This window comes from Syngnathoides biaculeatus, chromosome 18 (assembly GCF_019802595.1).
Source record: "Syngnathoides biaculeatus isolate LvHL_M chromosome 18, ASM1980259v1, whole genome shotgun sequence".
Classification (NCBI taxonomy): domain Eukaryota; kingdom Metazoa; phylum Chordata; class Actinopteri; order Syngnathiformes; family Syngnathidae; genus Syngnathoides; species Syngnathoides biaculeatus.
This window is the reverse complement of record NC_084657.1, coordinates 15,698,632-15,715,231: the sequence shown is the minus strand read 5'-3', so window position 1 is coordinate 15,715,231 and position 16,600 is coordinate 15,698,632. Positions and strand designations below refer to the sequence as shown.

At 44.1% G+C, this 16,600-nt stretch overlaps 2 protein-coding genes across 3 annotated transcripts; both read left to right on the top strand.

Moving 5' to 3' along the window:
* Positions 1–214: 214 nt before the first annotated feature.
* scaf4a (SR-related CTD-associated factor 4a) lies at positions 215–11,662 on the top strand. 2 transcript variants are annotated; one of them, XM_061803880.1, is made up of 19 exons: positions 215–434; positions 1,306–1,389; positions 1,472–1,516; positions 1,620–1,781; positions 2,421–2,571; positions 2,654–2,775; positions 3,445–3,600; positions 3,711–3,787; positions 3,896–3,965; positions 4,495–4,677; positions 4,774–4,847; positions 5,296–5,486; positions 5,557–5,657; positions 5,738–5,851; positions 6,637–6,793; positions 6,880–6,995; positions 7,067–7,208; positions 8,501–8,635; positions 9,148–11,662. In XM_061803880.1, the coding sequence occupies exons 1-19, from the start codon at positions 405–407 to the stop codon at positions 9,897–9,899; spliced, it is 2,862 nt and encodes a 953-aa protein (XP_061659864.1). In that variant the 5' UTR covers positions 215–404; the 3' UTR covers positions 9,900–11,662. The 2 variants fall into 2 exon arrangements, with proteins under 2 accessions (XP_061659864.1, XP_061659863.1); XM_061803879.1 differs by having other exon boundaries at positions 3,436–3,600; positions 9,148–11,661.
* A 704-nt stretch (positions 11,663–12,366) lies between these two features.
* On the top strand, positions 12,367–16,399 carry sod1 (superoxide dismutase 1, soluble). The gene is made up of 5 exons (XM_061803937.1): positions 12,367–12,533; positions 13,532–13,628; positions 13,707–13,776; positions 15,892–16,009; positions 16,080–16,399. Exons 1-5 carry the CDS (start codon positions 12,432–12,434, stop codon positions 16,185–16,187), a joined length of 495 nt encoding a protein of 164 aa, XP_061659921.1. The 5' UTR covers positions 12,367–12,431; the 3' UTR covers positions 16,188–16,399.
* Positions 16,400–16,600: the final 201 nt, after the last annotated feature.

The following is a 16,600-nucleotide window of genomic DNA, read 5'->3' as shown; positions in this document are numbered from 1 at the left end:
AAATCTATTGACATCGCACGTTTTTGGCGTTTACAAAAACGTAAACGTCATAAAACTCGGTTGAGAAATGAGCAAGTTGCAACTTCATTTCAACATCCATCAGAATATGGACCTTGCAAACATGGCTGCCAGTAGGCACGTCCTTCAGCCGGGCTGCTTCATAGCGATTTGGACAGAAACGCTGACAGCCTGTCGGCCCACGGATGTAACTGCAAGGGTAAGACTTCCCAGGATGCTTTGCCGCGCCCGCCGACCTCGCACGCGCAGCTAACCTGCACCGATGCTAGGCTAGCCGCCTTTGCTACGAACGGCGGACATGTTGTGCTAACCCTCGCTAGGATAAACGTCGCCGGCAGCAGGTGCGAACAGGGGGGGACGTCGCCGCGGGAGTCCTGTGGACCGCCATGGACGCCGTCAACGCCTTCAATCAGGAGGTAAGGCCAACTTCCCGACTCACTCGGGAGGCGTTACGGCCGCTCGGGGGTCCGGCGGGGAGCAGTGTTTGGCCCCGCCGAGAGGGCCTCCCTTGTGGCGGTCGAGCACTCTGATCATTTTAAACAGGCCTTAGCGATTGTTTCTGTGAATAGGCGTATAAAAAAAAGGTATCCATCACTCTAAAATGGAAATATTTTGTGCCTGCTTTCCTAACGTCGGGCTCCCTCGGTAAGGTTATCCCACAACGCGTTCAGCTCGCATGACCAAACATTAAGCCACAACGCCAGTACTATCTTCACTTTATGGTAATGATGGCGACATGTGAGTGCAGATCACGAATCGTATGCGATTTTGCACCCAGGGGATATTTCTATTGGAGACCCCCCATAACAACACGAGCACCAATGTATGCACGTCGTCCACGGCCTTTTGTTGTCACGTCAACCAGCTCGAGAGTGGAGAGAGAAGCTGGGCTGTGGCGTCATTAGCCGCTTAAATGCTGGCCACCTCCACACTACCTTCCGGACGTGTACCGTCACGGTAAAGCCGGCACTTGTGCGCCGGTCCCCTTTAATGCAGAAGTCGTTAAAGTGGTTTGCGTTCCGTCATGCAACCGGTGCAGCTTCACACGATCAGATAATGAGATGCATGGCAATGCCATCGTCTGGCATCGGATTCAACACAAATGGGGGCAAAGCCAGCGAGTCTCAAGTGTTAAACTTCACACTGTGATGGTTGCTCCTCACAAGCTGGCACCCTGAACTGCCTTTTTCCCCTGGCTTCTGTACAAGTGGCTTTTCCATTAGTTATGACCGATGTTTACTGATTAAATTATTTAAAATGTGCATTCTTTTTTAATTTCCTGTGAAGTTATTCTCCTTGATGGACAGTAAGCCGCCAATATCTCGTGCCAAGATGATCTCCATCACCAAGTCGGCCATTAAAGCTATGAAAGTAAGGAGCCAATGTCCTAATATGTCCAATATCTATCATATAATATGCGTACAATATGTTCTAACTTGACTTCTTTGATCAGCTCTACAAGCATGTGGTCCAGATTGTGGAGAAATTCATTAAAAAGGTGAGACCAAAACAATTAAAACATTGTTCCAAATGCTTAATGCCAGTAAATAACAAGATGAGAATAATGAAACATTTTTTTTTTTGTGTGTGTGTGTGTGCAGTGTAAGTCTGAGTACAAGGTGGCGGGCCTGTACGTGGTGGATTCCATCGTCCGCCAGTCCAGGCACCAGTTTGGCGCTGACAAGGATGTGTTTGGACCCCGCTTCACGAAAAACATTGTGGGCACCTTTGAGAACCTCTGCCTCTGCCCCCTGGAGGACAGAGTAAGAACACTAACTTTCAAAGGTGGATTGTGAGCCCTGGAGAGAAAACAACCATTTTGAATTAGCTTTTCTCAAGAAGCATTCTTTATTTTACATACCGCGATTTCCGGCCTATAAGCCACGACTTTTTTTCACACGCTTTCAACCCTGCGTTTTATGTGGTGATGCGAGTAATTTCTGCATTTTTTCTAACGGCCAAAGGGGGGCACTTGAGCAGAAAAGGTATGAGTGAGACCGGTGGAATATTTGTGCCGAGGAAGTGGACTTTTACCGGTCCGGCCCTGTTAGCGCTGCGCTAGCATGTTATTGCCATGGCTCAGTGATTTTTACCAGTATGTTTTTTTTTTTTTAAACGGCCCTGTTAGCGCGGTGCTAGCGTTAAACTCTGTGTACTGTCTTTCTTTGTAAATATCTCGTGTTTCAATGTGGGCACTTGCGGCTTTTACACAGCTGCAATATATGTATGTAGCAAATGGTATTTCCTTTCCAAATGTACTGGGTGAGCCTTTTAACAAGGTGCGGTCTGTAGGCTGGGAATTACGGTACTTATTCTCACAACTACATCGATGTGCTCATATCTTCATGTACTTGCTTATCTTATCATACTTGCTAACATAATTTTGTGTGTTGTGTATACAGAGTAAGCTGGTACGTGTCCTGAACCTGTGGCAAAAGAATGGCGTATTCAAGAGCAACGTCATTCAGCCCCTCCTGGACATGGCCGCCGGCACCAGCAGCGACGCGGAGCCTCAGGCCGCCAGCTGCCCTCCGCCTTACGCCGAAGAGCCTGGTGATTCTCTGCCACGTGCATCCGTCCTTGTCTGCCGAAGTCGCGCTGAGCTAATTATTGTGATTCGGATTGTTTTTCACAGCACCTTCCTCCCCGCCGACCCCCACCAAAGACCAGGCAGCCGCGGCGCCCAGTGCGTCACCACAAAAGCAGGACCCCTTCACCGCCGTGGCACAGCTCTTCCAGTCCACGCAGGGTCAACAGGTGAGTACTTTTTCTTTTCCAAGGGTGGCAGCATGGAATTGAAATGACATGATGTTGGTCTGGTCTGGTCTGAGATAGTTGTTGATTTGAAATGCATACATAAAGTTCCTTCCAAAAGTGTTGTCTATTGCTCAGTACTCCAGTAGTTTCTCTCTTTTGTAGGACATTCCAAATTGTTGTATTGGCGATGCCTAATGTTTGTGCTTTAGTGCTGATTAGATTTTCCCTCTCCTCTCAGCTTCCAAATCATTTGCATTTTGCCAATGGAGAGCCCTCTGGTCTTCATATTTTTTTTTTTATAGGTGAAATCGATATCTAAAAACAAGGACTATCTAATGTATCAACAGGCACTCTAAAAGACAACACCTGAGCAACTAGAAATACCCATGTCACATGTTTCTATACTTTTGCTCATCTGTTAAGTGGGTGGATTCAAGGCTCTCTCCTGAGGTAACAAATCTAGATTTAAATACCAAAATATAAAAGATGGAATTCTAAACTTTTGTTTTTTGTCATTTTTAATTTTTGATTTGAAGCCCAAATGTCTCTAGTGTAGAACAAAAACAAAGGAATTGACCGTTCCCTTCCAATACTTTTTTTTTGGAGAGGACTAATTTTTTTTAGCCGTTCCTTTCTAGATTATGTTTTTAACTTCATTAGCTCCAGCAGATGCTTCAGAACTTCCAGCAGCAGCCTGTCCAAGTAGAACCCACCCCTCAGGCGCCACCTGCCCCCCAATTGGACACCTCAAGCGTCCCTCCCGTTTTCAGCAACGCCCTCACGCATCCTCCTCAGGCCGGCCAACAGAAGACTGCATTTGACAAGGTGTTGTGCTTCACATGCTTGTGTGTGTGTGTTTATTATGTGTATTGTTCGTGTTTTATTACTATTACTGTACTGTATAATGTGTTGAAAAAAAGCTACCTGTGTCCCAGACATTATTGGATCGTTTTGACTACGACGATGAACCTGAAGCCGCAGACGAGACCAAGGACGACGTCTCGCAGCCCTCGTAAGTCCTCGATTGATTAGATTACATACTCAGAAGCATTTTTATCTTGGTGTAAATTTAGTCAAACAAAAAGCGAACCTAATGACGATGATGTCGTCGTTGTCATAGTGACAGTATGCAGCCGCCTCACGCCTTGCAGCCGCCTGTGATGAGCATGACTCAGGACTTCTCGCTGCAGGTGATTCTAAGATTTGGTTTCTACAGCCGCTTGTTAAGACAGGAAAGTAACTGATCCTGAAATAATGGAGTCATAATAATTGCTGTCCAGTGTACATGCTTGACGGGTTCCGATTTCTTACTTTCCTACAGCAGCCCTTTAATAGGGATCCCTGGAATCTACTCCTTGAGAGACTCTGTGGCCTTAAAAGTTTTACCGTCACTGCATGCTGGGCTGCCATTTCTAGTAAACCCCAGCCCCCGTTGACGAATACCTTTTAAATGGAAATCCCCACCAACACCCCTCCTGTTGACAAAATTCCACCTCCCACCCCCTCAACAAATACTTTCCTGTTTTCTGCAGCAGCAAACTCCCTTGATTTAATAGCACCCTCTGCTGTTTACTTATAGATGTTGAAATCGTTTCAAAATGGTTGCGCAAATAACTGCCCTCTCCTCCTATATATAGTTGTTTTTCATTTCTACAGCAGCCCATTTAGACAGCAAGGAAAGTGTCATTGCAATCAATCAATGTTATTTGTTGCCCTTAGGGTCCTCTCCCTCCTAACGGCCAGCTTCCGTCCTATGGGCTGATGCCCGGACAAGGATTCACAGGAATGATGCCTCAGATGGGGCACGTTCTACCGGGCCAGCCCTTCACTGGTTCCGTGGGACCTCCTGGCTTCCCGGGGGTTTATCCTCCTCCACTTCCTCACTCGGCCCAGCAACAGCAGGTAACGTGGAGGATGAGCACCAGCCTTCTGTGCTTATGTCAAGCCTTTAAAAGTTAGCAACTAACTCCATCCATCTCTTCCTGGTGACATTTTTAGGATGCAACAGTTGAAGCAGATCGGTCCTCCATGAAAGATGGCAGACACGGTCAAACGTCACGATCAGGCTCCAAGTAAGCTTGTGGAGGATCATGGGATATGAGGTTTAGAAGTAAATTAGTGCACTCCAACCACGAGCATAGATGTGATAAAATGTGGATAAAACAGTGACAGCTAGTTGGAAATTGATTCCTAATCAACCGTTCAGATGCAATTTTATGTATGTTGGTAGAGTATCATGGAAAATAGTCCCTAACACTAGTTTATGTTGATTGACAATGGGTACGCGAACGGAAGATTCTGGAAAATAAAGCCCCAACCGCAGCTCGAGATTCAAATGTGGGTTAGCCAGTGGGAGAGTTGGGTAATTGAGTTTTATCACTACTGATCATGTGAAAAACAACTGCTAATTTTCCAACACCATATTGTTTTGTATTGATCGACGGGATTGGATGTGAATAAGCTTGTGTAGGATCAAGAGACTGTCGCGGTAAACCATTTTTATATAATGTAACCATCCAGGTCCCCGAAAAGGAGGCGATCGCGCTCCAATTCCCGCACGCGCCGTTCCCGTCACCGGCGTTCTCGGTCGCGCTCCCGGGACCGACGCCACCATTCCCCGCGCTCTCGCTCGCAGGAACGCCGTGACAGGGAACGTGAACGGGAGCGGCGGCAAAAAGGTCTCCCGCCTCCCAAAAATGAGACTCTGAGCAGTAAGTGTCAGTCCGTTTGTGCGAATGCCTCCGTTTTTGTAGTAACTGATTTTAATCGTCTGCTTTTCAGTCTGCAGTACAACTCTGTGGGTGGGCCAACTGGACAAGAGGACTCAGCAGCAAGATGTGGCCTGTTTGCTGGAGGAGTTTGGACAGATCGACTCAATCAACGTAAGCAGACAAAAGAGATGTGTACCTGCTTTGAAGGTTTTGTGAATGGTGGAAACCTCAAGCTTGTGTGTTATCTGTAGATGATTCCTCCGCGAGGCTGTGCCTACATCGTCATGATCCACCGACAGGATGCCTTCAGGGCCCTGCAGAAGCTCAGTCGAGGCTCCTACAAAGTCAACCAAAAAGCCATCAAGGTATGAAACGTTATCACTACAGCTTCACCCAAGCATTGACAGTGGCTAAAGTGACACTTGAATGCCGCGGCAAACTATTGCGATATCCTGGCCACGAGGAAACGCCGCTTGTCTCTTCGTGCACGTCAGTTGCAGGACCCCGGATCTAGGAACCAATTCAGTTAGAGCAGTTCTGGAGGTAACTTTTGCGGTGTGGTTTCTAAGGCTATACGGTCCAGTCACATGTAGGGTGGGGTCAGTAGCATTGATTGGCCCCTTTTAGTACCAGGAAGTGCCAAGTGCTAAAATTGTCTGGAATCTTTAGATTACAGGTGTCAAACTCGAGGCCCGGGGGCCAGATCTGGCCCGCTGCAATATTTTATGTGGCCCTCAAAGGCATATCATGTGCATCAACTTATGTTTTTTTGTTCAAATCTGTACCAAAATTTCAAATTGGCTTATCATACATGATAACGGTGAGATATTGCTAGGATTTGTGTGTTACCAAACATCATCAATAGTTGAAAAATCCATTACCCTTGATTTCTGATTCCCAAACTAGTTCATAAATTTCATGTGTAAATATGATGAGGTGAAAATTTTTCATTGTTTCACAGTCATAAGGGCCTTCTGAGGGAACCTCTAACTACAATGTGGCCCGTGAGAAAAAAATAGTTTGACACCCAATGCGGATTTAGTATGTTTTTGTTTTTTTTCAGTCACTTTTCTGTCCAGTTGGAGGCATTTGGAACATAAACATAAATAATTTGAAGTGTCATGAACGCTGTTTTTTTTTCTGGCTACAGATAGCATGGGCTCTGAACAAAGGCATCAAGGCCGATTTAAAGCAGTTCTGGAACGTGGAGCTTGGTGTCACCTATGTTCCCTGGTCCAAAGTCAGGGAGGAGCAGCTGGAGGAACTCAAGGAAGGAGGAATGCTGGATTTGGACACTTTAGCGCCAGGTAGCACACAAACATTACACATCTCTGCTCTGCTTTGTTTTTAACATGCATGTCAATTGGTCTCACTTGTTGTGCGTCACTTACAGAGTGGAGCACTATAAAGAAAGCTCTGGAGAACCCAGAGGAGCTCACCCACAACGGTGGAGACGATTCACAGCAGCTTGAGGAGCCCCATGGGTTGGCTCCACTTCCTCCTCCACAGGTTCTCTATCCATCTAATGAGTTCTATACAAATCTCTTGAAGTGTTCTATAATAGCGGTGGTTTTCCCCAGCTTCCTCCGATGCTCGGCATGGGTTCTGTGCCACCACCTGGTTTCCCCACTCCTATGGGCATGCCGCCTCCCGCCTTCCCGCCGGGCATGCCCCCACCACCATTCATTAGACCGGGCTTCAACCCCATGCAGATGCCTCCAGGTATCAGCTGATAGTGTTGCCTTTGCCCATTCGCTGTTCACCATTCGCGGCCCTGCATATTAACATATTTTGCTCTTCAGATTATATACCGTATTTTCACGGTCGTAGAGGTCTTCAATTCTTTTTATAAATAGACGAGGCGCCACAGTAAACATGGTGCCTTACAATGCGGTGCACTTTATGTGCACACTGTTTCAACATTTGCAAGTATTGTGTGACTTCTCCAACAAAGTACAGAACACTTACACACGCTGGTTACACTGTTAGAATGCACGCTAGCACGCGTTTTATTGTATGTAAGTGACCATATGATGGAGCTCACGAGGCAGTGAGGAACAATTGGATTTTACATCTGTAATCAGAAGAAGGTTACATTCCCCCACATGCTGCATGTGTATGCAGGTCATTCCTGACAATGTTATACACAGTCACGTTCTCACTTAGAAACTAAAATTATCACACCGCAGCAAACAGAGTAGCATTACTAGCATATAATAAAACAAAAGAATGACTCGAGAAATAATTGACACAAAACAAACAACACTTTTTTAATGCCATTAACATCCTCCCAGCTAGCTTTGCGGCACTAAGTCCTTAATACTGGGAGTGCCGTGTTGATTGTGTCAACAAGTGCGCGACATTTGATAACTTGTAAGTCACTCCTTCTGTCTCTGGTTGGTTGTTTATCATCAGTCACGGTGCTTTCTTGTATCAAATAAGAGAAGTGCTTCTTAATATATTTTTTGATGACACCTCTGCCCCTCTCTGGCAAGAGGGCTTGCCTTGCTTTTTGAGAAGCACTGAATTACAGGCACAAGATGGAGGCAGAGAACTGAATTTTTTTCACATATCAAAAATGGTCAAACTCTGGCCTTGAGGACTTACTAGTTTTGTAATGTATGGCAGCTCATTAAATTTTACCACCATTTACTGGGCAGCGCACACAATGAGAAAACCAAAAATAATTAGTACTGTAGTTATAATATATAATATAATAAGCGATAATTAGTACTTTAGCGTCCTCCATTTGTCGAATATATGTGGTTCAAATTTTGTGAGAAATCAGACACAATATCTCTTGAGATGTTCATCTCTTGAAGGGCACCTGGAAATTTTATGTAGCATTACATACCGAGCAGCACATGCGTGTGACCACATGTACCGGCGCTCGCAGGCTTTTCACGTTTTTTCAACCTGCAGGTTTATACTTGGAGAAACTTGCCAGTGATGCACTTAAAATGGCTGCTTTAGACCAAAATGGTGAGCTAATAACGCTTCCTTTTGTCCCTTAGGTTTCCCCCCACCAGGTGCCATGCCTCTCTCCATGCCGCCGCCCTCCAAAGGTGAAGACATGCCTTTGGTCCCCAGGAAACATGATGAGCTCCCGGACGCTCCAAACTTCTTCAACAACCAGATGGGAGCTATGTGTTAGTTGCTCTTTCCTCTCTTGGCATCTTTTTTTATGTTCACCACTTTGGTTGCTTTTGTCGTTTCCATTCCCTGATCCTGGGTTTGCAAACCTTGGTGGAATTTACATCGTAAAAATCCCAAGAGTACCCAAATGCGTCACACCAGACAATATGATGCCATTGTTATTATTATTGTTATGATTAGTAGTCACAAAATGTAAACAGGAAGGTTTGCTTGTGCAGTGGTAAGCATGCAAAGTGCACAAATAAACAAAATAAAGAAAAACATGGCAAAGAGCCAAGGGTATTCAAATAACTCAGGGACATTAGGCTTGTTTGTCTGTGGGTGCTAAAAGCAAACATGCCATAGACGTAATTTAAATGTCTACATTTAAATACATACAGACAGAATCTGTGACATTGTGTGTAAGTTTTAGAATAATCTAATTATTTAACTTAACCTGGAGAATTCCTGAAATTTTGCAACCCTGGTAGCATATGCTTAACATTTCATTTCATGTTCTCTGCAGGTAACCAGGTGGGCATCCCCCCAGGTGGCAGCATCCAGGCCCCAACGGGTGGTCTGATGGGAACCCGGCCCGGTTTGATGCCGATGCAGCGCCTCCCGGGCCCTCCGCTGCTGCACGCACAGCGTTTCCCACCGCCGCCCGTCCCGCCTCCGATGGTGCCCAGGGGGCCCCATCCTCCACCCCTGATGCACCACGACGCCCCTCCACCCAAAGGAACCTTTGCGATGCCCCACAGCATGAGACCGCCCTTCCCACCCCATGGGCCATCTCCTCAAGGTCCTCCCATGCCTCCTTTTATCAGACCCGGCGCCCCACGTGCAGTTGAGGACGAGGAGGGACGCCCTTTCCGGGGTGAACGCCCAGGATTCAGGGAGCGCGACCGGGAGCCGGAGAGAGAGCGAGGATTCAGCAGCGCGGTGAGGCGCCCGTTTGGCGGTGATCGCTCAGATGCGAGGGACAGAGTGGATGGGAGCGGATGGGACAGAGACAGGCGGGACAGGGGTGAGTGGGAAAATGGCAGCAGGGAGGCCCAGGAAAAAGGGAAAGAAGGAGAGCGGCCCAAGCGGCGGGAGAGGACCACCCGTTGGGACCGCAACGATCGCTTGACCGAGCTCGAGAACATGGACAAGCTTCGCACCTCTGAGGGCAGCGCCGAAGCGCCCCAAAAGACTGCCGAGTCGGCCCCTCCCTCTGCCGAGTCTCCCGGAGGGCCGCCGCAACCCGTAGAAGCCAAACAGGAAGCTGTGTCGTAGTGTGCACAATGTCTCCCCCTTGCTGCGTCGACCCAAACTGACTTGTGCGCCAAGTGAACGTGTTGCATAATTCCCCTTCCTGTACATTGTGTGAATGCATCACTTTCATATTTTTTATCTATTTAATCATGTTTTTAGATTTTTTTTTTTAAATAACTTCATAATTTTGCAACCACTCCGTCATGAATGACATTTTTGTTTTTTTTATCCGTCAGTCAGTCATCTGCTCCCCCCAGGCCTTACCCCCGTCGCCCCGAGCCCCAGCTCAGACTGTCCGTTGTCAAATTGTTCTTGGGCAAGACAGAAAATCTTAAATTTCACGGATTGGGTCCGACAGCGTCTTTCACGGCAGCAGCTATGTTTTGGTATCTGAATGGGAGAATGAGAGTGCCTGATGGTGTGGATAAAGTGCTGTATAAGTTCACTCCATTTACAAATTGGCATACATTTGGAGCACCTATCTCATTGGTTTACCTTTCAGCCCTCCTGCAATTGAGCCTGTGAAAAATATAGGGGGGGAAAAAAAACATTTAATTGTTCAAAATAGCATAAAATAACTTATCCTGTTCTTTTTTTCTGCTAGAGGAGGAGAACTATACACCTTATTTCACACCACTGGACTTCATGGTTTGCGTCCACTGCATACTCATCGATGCGTGTAGGCCTACACAGTATTTGCCTCGCTCTCTCTGGCTCTCATTTTAATGACGTTTTGAGTATAAATTGAATCTGGTTGGCTTTTATGCTGCTGTTAGAATTACCCATTTTAAAGTTTAGAATCTTGAAAAAATGTAAATCAAGATTTGGGGATTTTTTAAAAAAAGTTTTTCATTTGTCTTTCCTTCTTTTCCCCTCCGGCAGTGACACTAATTTCAACCTAGTTAAACATTCACATTTGAGAAGTGTTCAATCAGTTTGTAAAATTTTCCTGCATGATTTGCATACCCAGGAACATTTCAGATTTTAAACTTTTTTTTTTTGTTTGTTTTCTTCACTTTTACATTTTAAAGTGTAAAAGTCTAGATTTATTCATATATATATAATGGAAAACAATGCTTAGGTTAAACTGTCTTGATGCTCTAAAAATAGTGCTCAGGAGGGTTAAAATATCACATGCAAAATGTAACTTTTCAGAAATTCATGCTTGAATTTGATTTGAGGTTGAGAGTACATTTTTGTGAATGGACAGAATTTATGCAAGCTTTTCCTCTGAGTTGTCCATTTTAATAGTACATAATTAATTAGCTTAATCGGATAGCCCAACAATGGCTAAAGCAATCTGAACTATCTATAATTTTCAATTTATTTCAAAGTAGCTGTTTTTTTTTTTTCGTCGCACCCCCCAACTACTGTAACATTTGCGATTCCCCCCGACTTGAATCTTTCAAATCCTGAAGGAAAACAGAGTCAAGCGACAGCTCGGGCTCTCCACTGTAAATATGCTTTTCACTGTCACTAGCGCAGTTATCATGATGTGAAACTCATTTCACCCAAGAGCACATCTTATGAAGGACCCGGATAGAATCGCAACTTTTGCTTTAAGCTGTTAGGCTGTGTGAAGGTTTTTGTTAACAGTACAAAAAACAAAACAAAATGAAAAAAATGACATGGATGTAAAATGTTCAACATTTCAGCCACAAAAAATGTTTTTAATAAACTATTTTTCTACCAAATTGTGCATTTTTATATGATGGTTGTAATCTCTTTAAAAAACTGTCCAAAAAAGTAATGCAAGACTATACAGTGCAGAAGTTATACAGTGATGACGGATACAAATAGAAATCAAGCTACTTTTATTTATAACTATAGAAGCAAAACATTTTCTACTTTCAGACATTGTTCAGAGACCACATTTTAAAATGTGTATAAAAAGAATACTAGAATAATTTTAAAATAATAGAGTTATTGCAAGTTACAAATTAAAATTAACAACTACATTTACATTTGAATTATGTAATACAAATAGTTTAAAACTAGACAAAGTGAAAAAAATGCCGTTTAGAAAGTATTTGACTTCTGTCACCTAATTGTATATGTTTTATTTTTTTAAGTTTTTAATCTATTGAACGAATGTAAATCAATGTGGGTACAAAAGCTACTAATAAAATTAGATTATGAATAAAAATAAAGCAGAATTTGGCCTCATATTTACCATTTAACTAATATAGTTTTGCTGCGCAGTTTTTCCTCTAAGAATTAGAGGCGTATGAATCTATTTGCTACACAGACATTCGTAACCTTGATTTTGATATTGTTGGAATATTTTTTTCCCAAACAACGATCATCCAAACAAACAGCACATCACGTGTATGTTTTCCGCCAATGGGGAACGAATCACTTGATTATTGAGACTACGTCACCGGTTTCTGGTTGCGCTTACATATGCACAAATCGACCAATCAGACATCGCGGTTTGGCGGCGGACTCCCTCTGATTGACCGCCTCGAGCGCCCGCCCAATGAGAGCGTAGCGGTAGAAAACTAGGTTGTCTTCTCCCTCTCTCGTCCACTTTCAATAGCTTTAATCCGGGGGATGGCTACGCTTCAAACTACTGCGAACAAAATGGTGCTTAAAGCTGTTTGTGTGCTGAAAGGAGCCGGCGAAACCACCGGGACAGTCTACTTCGAACAGGAGGTAAAGTGTGTCACTTTTATGCTGGGGGAAAAAAAAACATTTTGTCGTGTTTTATAAGGCACGTCTCTTGTGCTAGCAAGCTATCCAAGTTCTCCATTTTAGCTTCACTTTGTTGCCCCAGCAATATTTTTTGCTCGTTATTTACATGGCGAACACATTCACTCAAATGTAGTTAAAGATGCTTCTTAAAGCCACTGCGCATTCATTCAAAACTCGTCGTTCGAGCGTCGTGAAAGTACGTCGTTTCCTAACATGCACGGCTTCCTTCAGCCGAACGCGTTAATCTCGATGGATGGTTATTATTCCAGTGTGTGTGTAGTTTGTTTAGTAATGAATAGTTAATCAAAACCAGTCAATCGCATCATAACCTTTGCACGCTGAACGGTTGATGATTGACAGGCATCTACACACCTGTTGCGTAACTCTGACATTTTAGTCATGTTTACGCTTAAAAATGCGATGTTCGTCTTGCGTAAATGCCCACATTTCTTGCTTTAAAATGTGTCTTGTAGTTTTCGAGGTGTGCCCCTCGGAGTGAAAGTGCCGAGTCACGGCCGCATCTTATCAAACGGTCCTGTTGACAAGTTGCATTCAGTGAATGGCGATAGGGTCAATCCCTGTGTCGATGGATTCTTTATAACGTCTGAACTTTCGGTTTTGCTCCTGTTTGCAATCCTTCTGCTTTCATCAAGCACAATGAACCTTATCTATCTGCGGGGGATTGAGCCAAGTCCTGAAACGACTACAGTAATTGGTGCCTTCTCTCTTAAATAAATAAATAAAATAATAATAATCCTGTCATCAGCAAAAATGAAGCCAGCGAATTTTCCTCCAAACAAGGGGGGGGGGGTCACCAGGCCCTTTCCTGTCCTGTACGGTCACTTTGCAACTAATAACAAATACTAGGATGAAAACTTTTTTTTGTTGTTGTTTTTGTTTTGTTTTATTTAAACACACCTGGCTGATTGCTCCCAATGTCTGCTGTCCTCTGCCGTCAGAGCGACTCCAGCCCAGTGAAGCTGACAGGCGAAATCAAAGGCCTCACGCCAGGCGAGCATGGCTTCCACGTCCACACCTTTGGCGACAACACTAACGGTTGGTCAGAATAGACAATTGCGTGTTGTCTGAATATGAAATGTCACGTGAGGCTACTTACTCGTTTTTCTTCGCTAGGGTGTATCAGTGCAGGACCTCACTTCAACCCGTTCAACAAAACTCACGCCGGTCCGAAGGATGCAGTTAGGTATGTATTGTTCATAGTGGTGGGAATTTACTACAAATATTACTCTACTTTAAAGATTTTTTTCTGTTATCTGTTCTTGAGCATTTTTTTCTTCTTAATCTTTTACTCCCTAATATTGAGTACATATCTGTACTTTATACTGTTCATAGGAAAATCCAAGTTTCTGTCCAATCCAAGCTGTTTTTGGCTGTTTATATTTGATGTCAGCCCATTTAGGCACACTATAAGGCGCACCTAAAAGCCTTTAATTTTTCCAAAAGATGACAGTGCACATTATATATGGATTATCTTTGACCCTTTAGCGCAGCCCATCTAATGGATGCATAACGTAACCCCAGCCTCTACTGTAGCGTCTATTCTATGCGCCTTACATATGAAAAATGTTTTAAAAGAGGCCAGTCATATGCAGTGCGCCTTAAAGTGCGGAAAATACAGTAGTTGGATCTGGAAGAATTCTACTCTTAACAATCTTCCTATTTACCGTAATTCCCGGCCTACAGAGAGCACCTGGTTATAAGCTTCACCTAGTACATTTGTAAAGGAAATAACATTTGGTACATACATACGCCGTAGCTGTGTAAAAGCCGCAAGTGCCCACATTGAAACACGAGATATTTACAAAGACTGTACACAGAGAGTTTAAAGCTACCGCTAGCGCTGCGCTCATAGGGCCGGTTTAAGAAAAAAAAAAACATACCGGTAAAAATCAGTAACACGCTAGCGCATCGCTGACAGGGCAGGACGGGTAAAAGTCACTTCCTCAGCACATATATTCCACAGGTCTCACTTACGTTTTTCTGCTCGAGTGCCCCCTCGCGGCTGTTAAAAAAAAACAAAAAAAAATGCACAAATTAGCTGCATCCCCGCATAAACCGCAGGGTTGCAAGCATGTGGGGGTGGGGGAAAGTTGCGGTTTATAGGCTGGAAATTATGGACTTTTTTATTTTGCTGCATAGCACTCCCGGAGGTATGGAATATTTGTTATCGCCAATTGACCCCTCCGTACAGGGCACTTAACCACGCCTCCTGAAGTGACGTCACGCCACGTGCGCTGACTTAAGACAAACAGTAAAAATGGCAAGTACAATACATTCTTAACTGAGAGAGACTCCATGCTTCTGATTTCATTCAAATCAGCGATATATTATAGATTCTAAATACAATACATTCTTAACTGAGAGAGACGCCATGCTTCTGATTTCATTCAATCGTTCACACGTAGCGGTGTTATGCTAGCGGAGAACGTCTCATTCATTTATACGAGACGTGTATTAAAAATCAAATTTAGGGCATATCTTCGTGCAAACACAGTCTGGTTTAGCTTCTGGCCGCAAGCCAGCAAGAAATCAATAAGTTTGTGCAGTCCGATCATAGCTAAATATCGCTCAACAAAGAATAAGTGTGTCAATCATTCACACGCAGCAGTGTTATGCTAGCGAAGAACTTCAAATTAATTTATACGAGACGTGTATTGAAAATCTAATTTAGGGCATATCTTCGTGCAAACACCGTCTGGTTAAGCTTCTGGCCGCGAGCCAGCAAGAAATTAATACGTTTGTGCAGTCCGATCATCGCTAAATATCGCTCAACAAAGAATAAGTGTGTCAATCGTTCACACGTAGCAATGTTATGCTAGCGAAGAACTTCGAATTCATTTATACGAGACGTATTGAAAATCGAATATAGGGCATACCTTCGTGCAAACGTGTTCCGGTTGATATTAGATGGATTTAGTTGATGATGCGGTCTTCCACAAAGTTTGACCCATCGAAGGCATTTTTCGTACTGGGTCTTCGGTTTTGGAAAGGGTACGAATCGAACTCCACCAACGAGCCTTTCAGGATACCTGTCGTCACTATTACAAAGTCCGTGACTACACCTCTTAACCATATTTTTTGTTAAATAACCCAAATACGTGATAAAACGCTAACTAAACTTATACTGAACCATGCGATGTTGTCTGAGAAAATGGCGGGAGCAAAAACGGGCTTTGGTTTATGCCGATCTCTGGCCTCTGATTGGTCAGTGACGCGGATTGCGCAATATCCACGGAGGGGTCAATTGTCTTTCATGTCAATGCTGTAGTGAGTTTTGTCTTTTAAAATGCTTGGACAGGCACGTCGGCGACCTGGGCAACGTGACCGCAGGTGCCGATAACGTAGCCCAAATCAACATCATAGACAGCGCAATCTCCCTCACCGGCCAGTACTCCATCATTGGCAGAACCATGGTGGTAAGTAATCTTACGGTTGGTCTTCCATAGACTTGACAAGAATGACTTATTTAAAAGTCCTGCGTTTCAGATCCACGAGAAGGCCGATGATCTGGGCAGAGGCGGCAACGAAGAGAGCTTAAAGACTGGAAATGCTGGCGGGCGACTGGCTTGCGGTGTCATTGGCATCACCCAGTAAAAACACCACTGTTGGAAAACGGAAGCTTAAAGCACCCAAGACCGACTTGGCTACTTGGTGTTTTGTTTTGTTTTTTTTGACCATTTTGTGAGCCAGCATTTATGCTGTTCTTAAAGCACTTGTCTGTCTGCTGGGACCCCAAAAAGATGTTGTGTACTCGTTGGAACTGACTGCATAGAAAAATTAAATAAAGAGTTCATCCTCATGCTCAATGTTTGGGTTTAAATAATCGTGAGGCTACTTTTTGTTGTACACGCACCATTAACAGTAGATGTTACTGTATGCTTCCTGATACCATTTTATGACAATAATACTGAGTTAGCCACGTGGTTCAGCTTTGACACGAGCATTAGTTACTCTGACACAACAGACTGCTCAATATTAATAAATGTGTTTTATTGAAAACTAGAAGT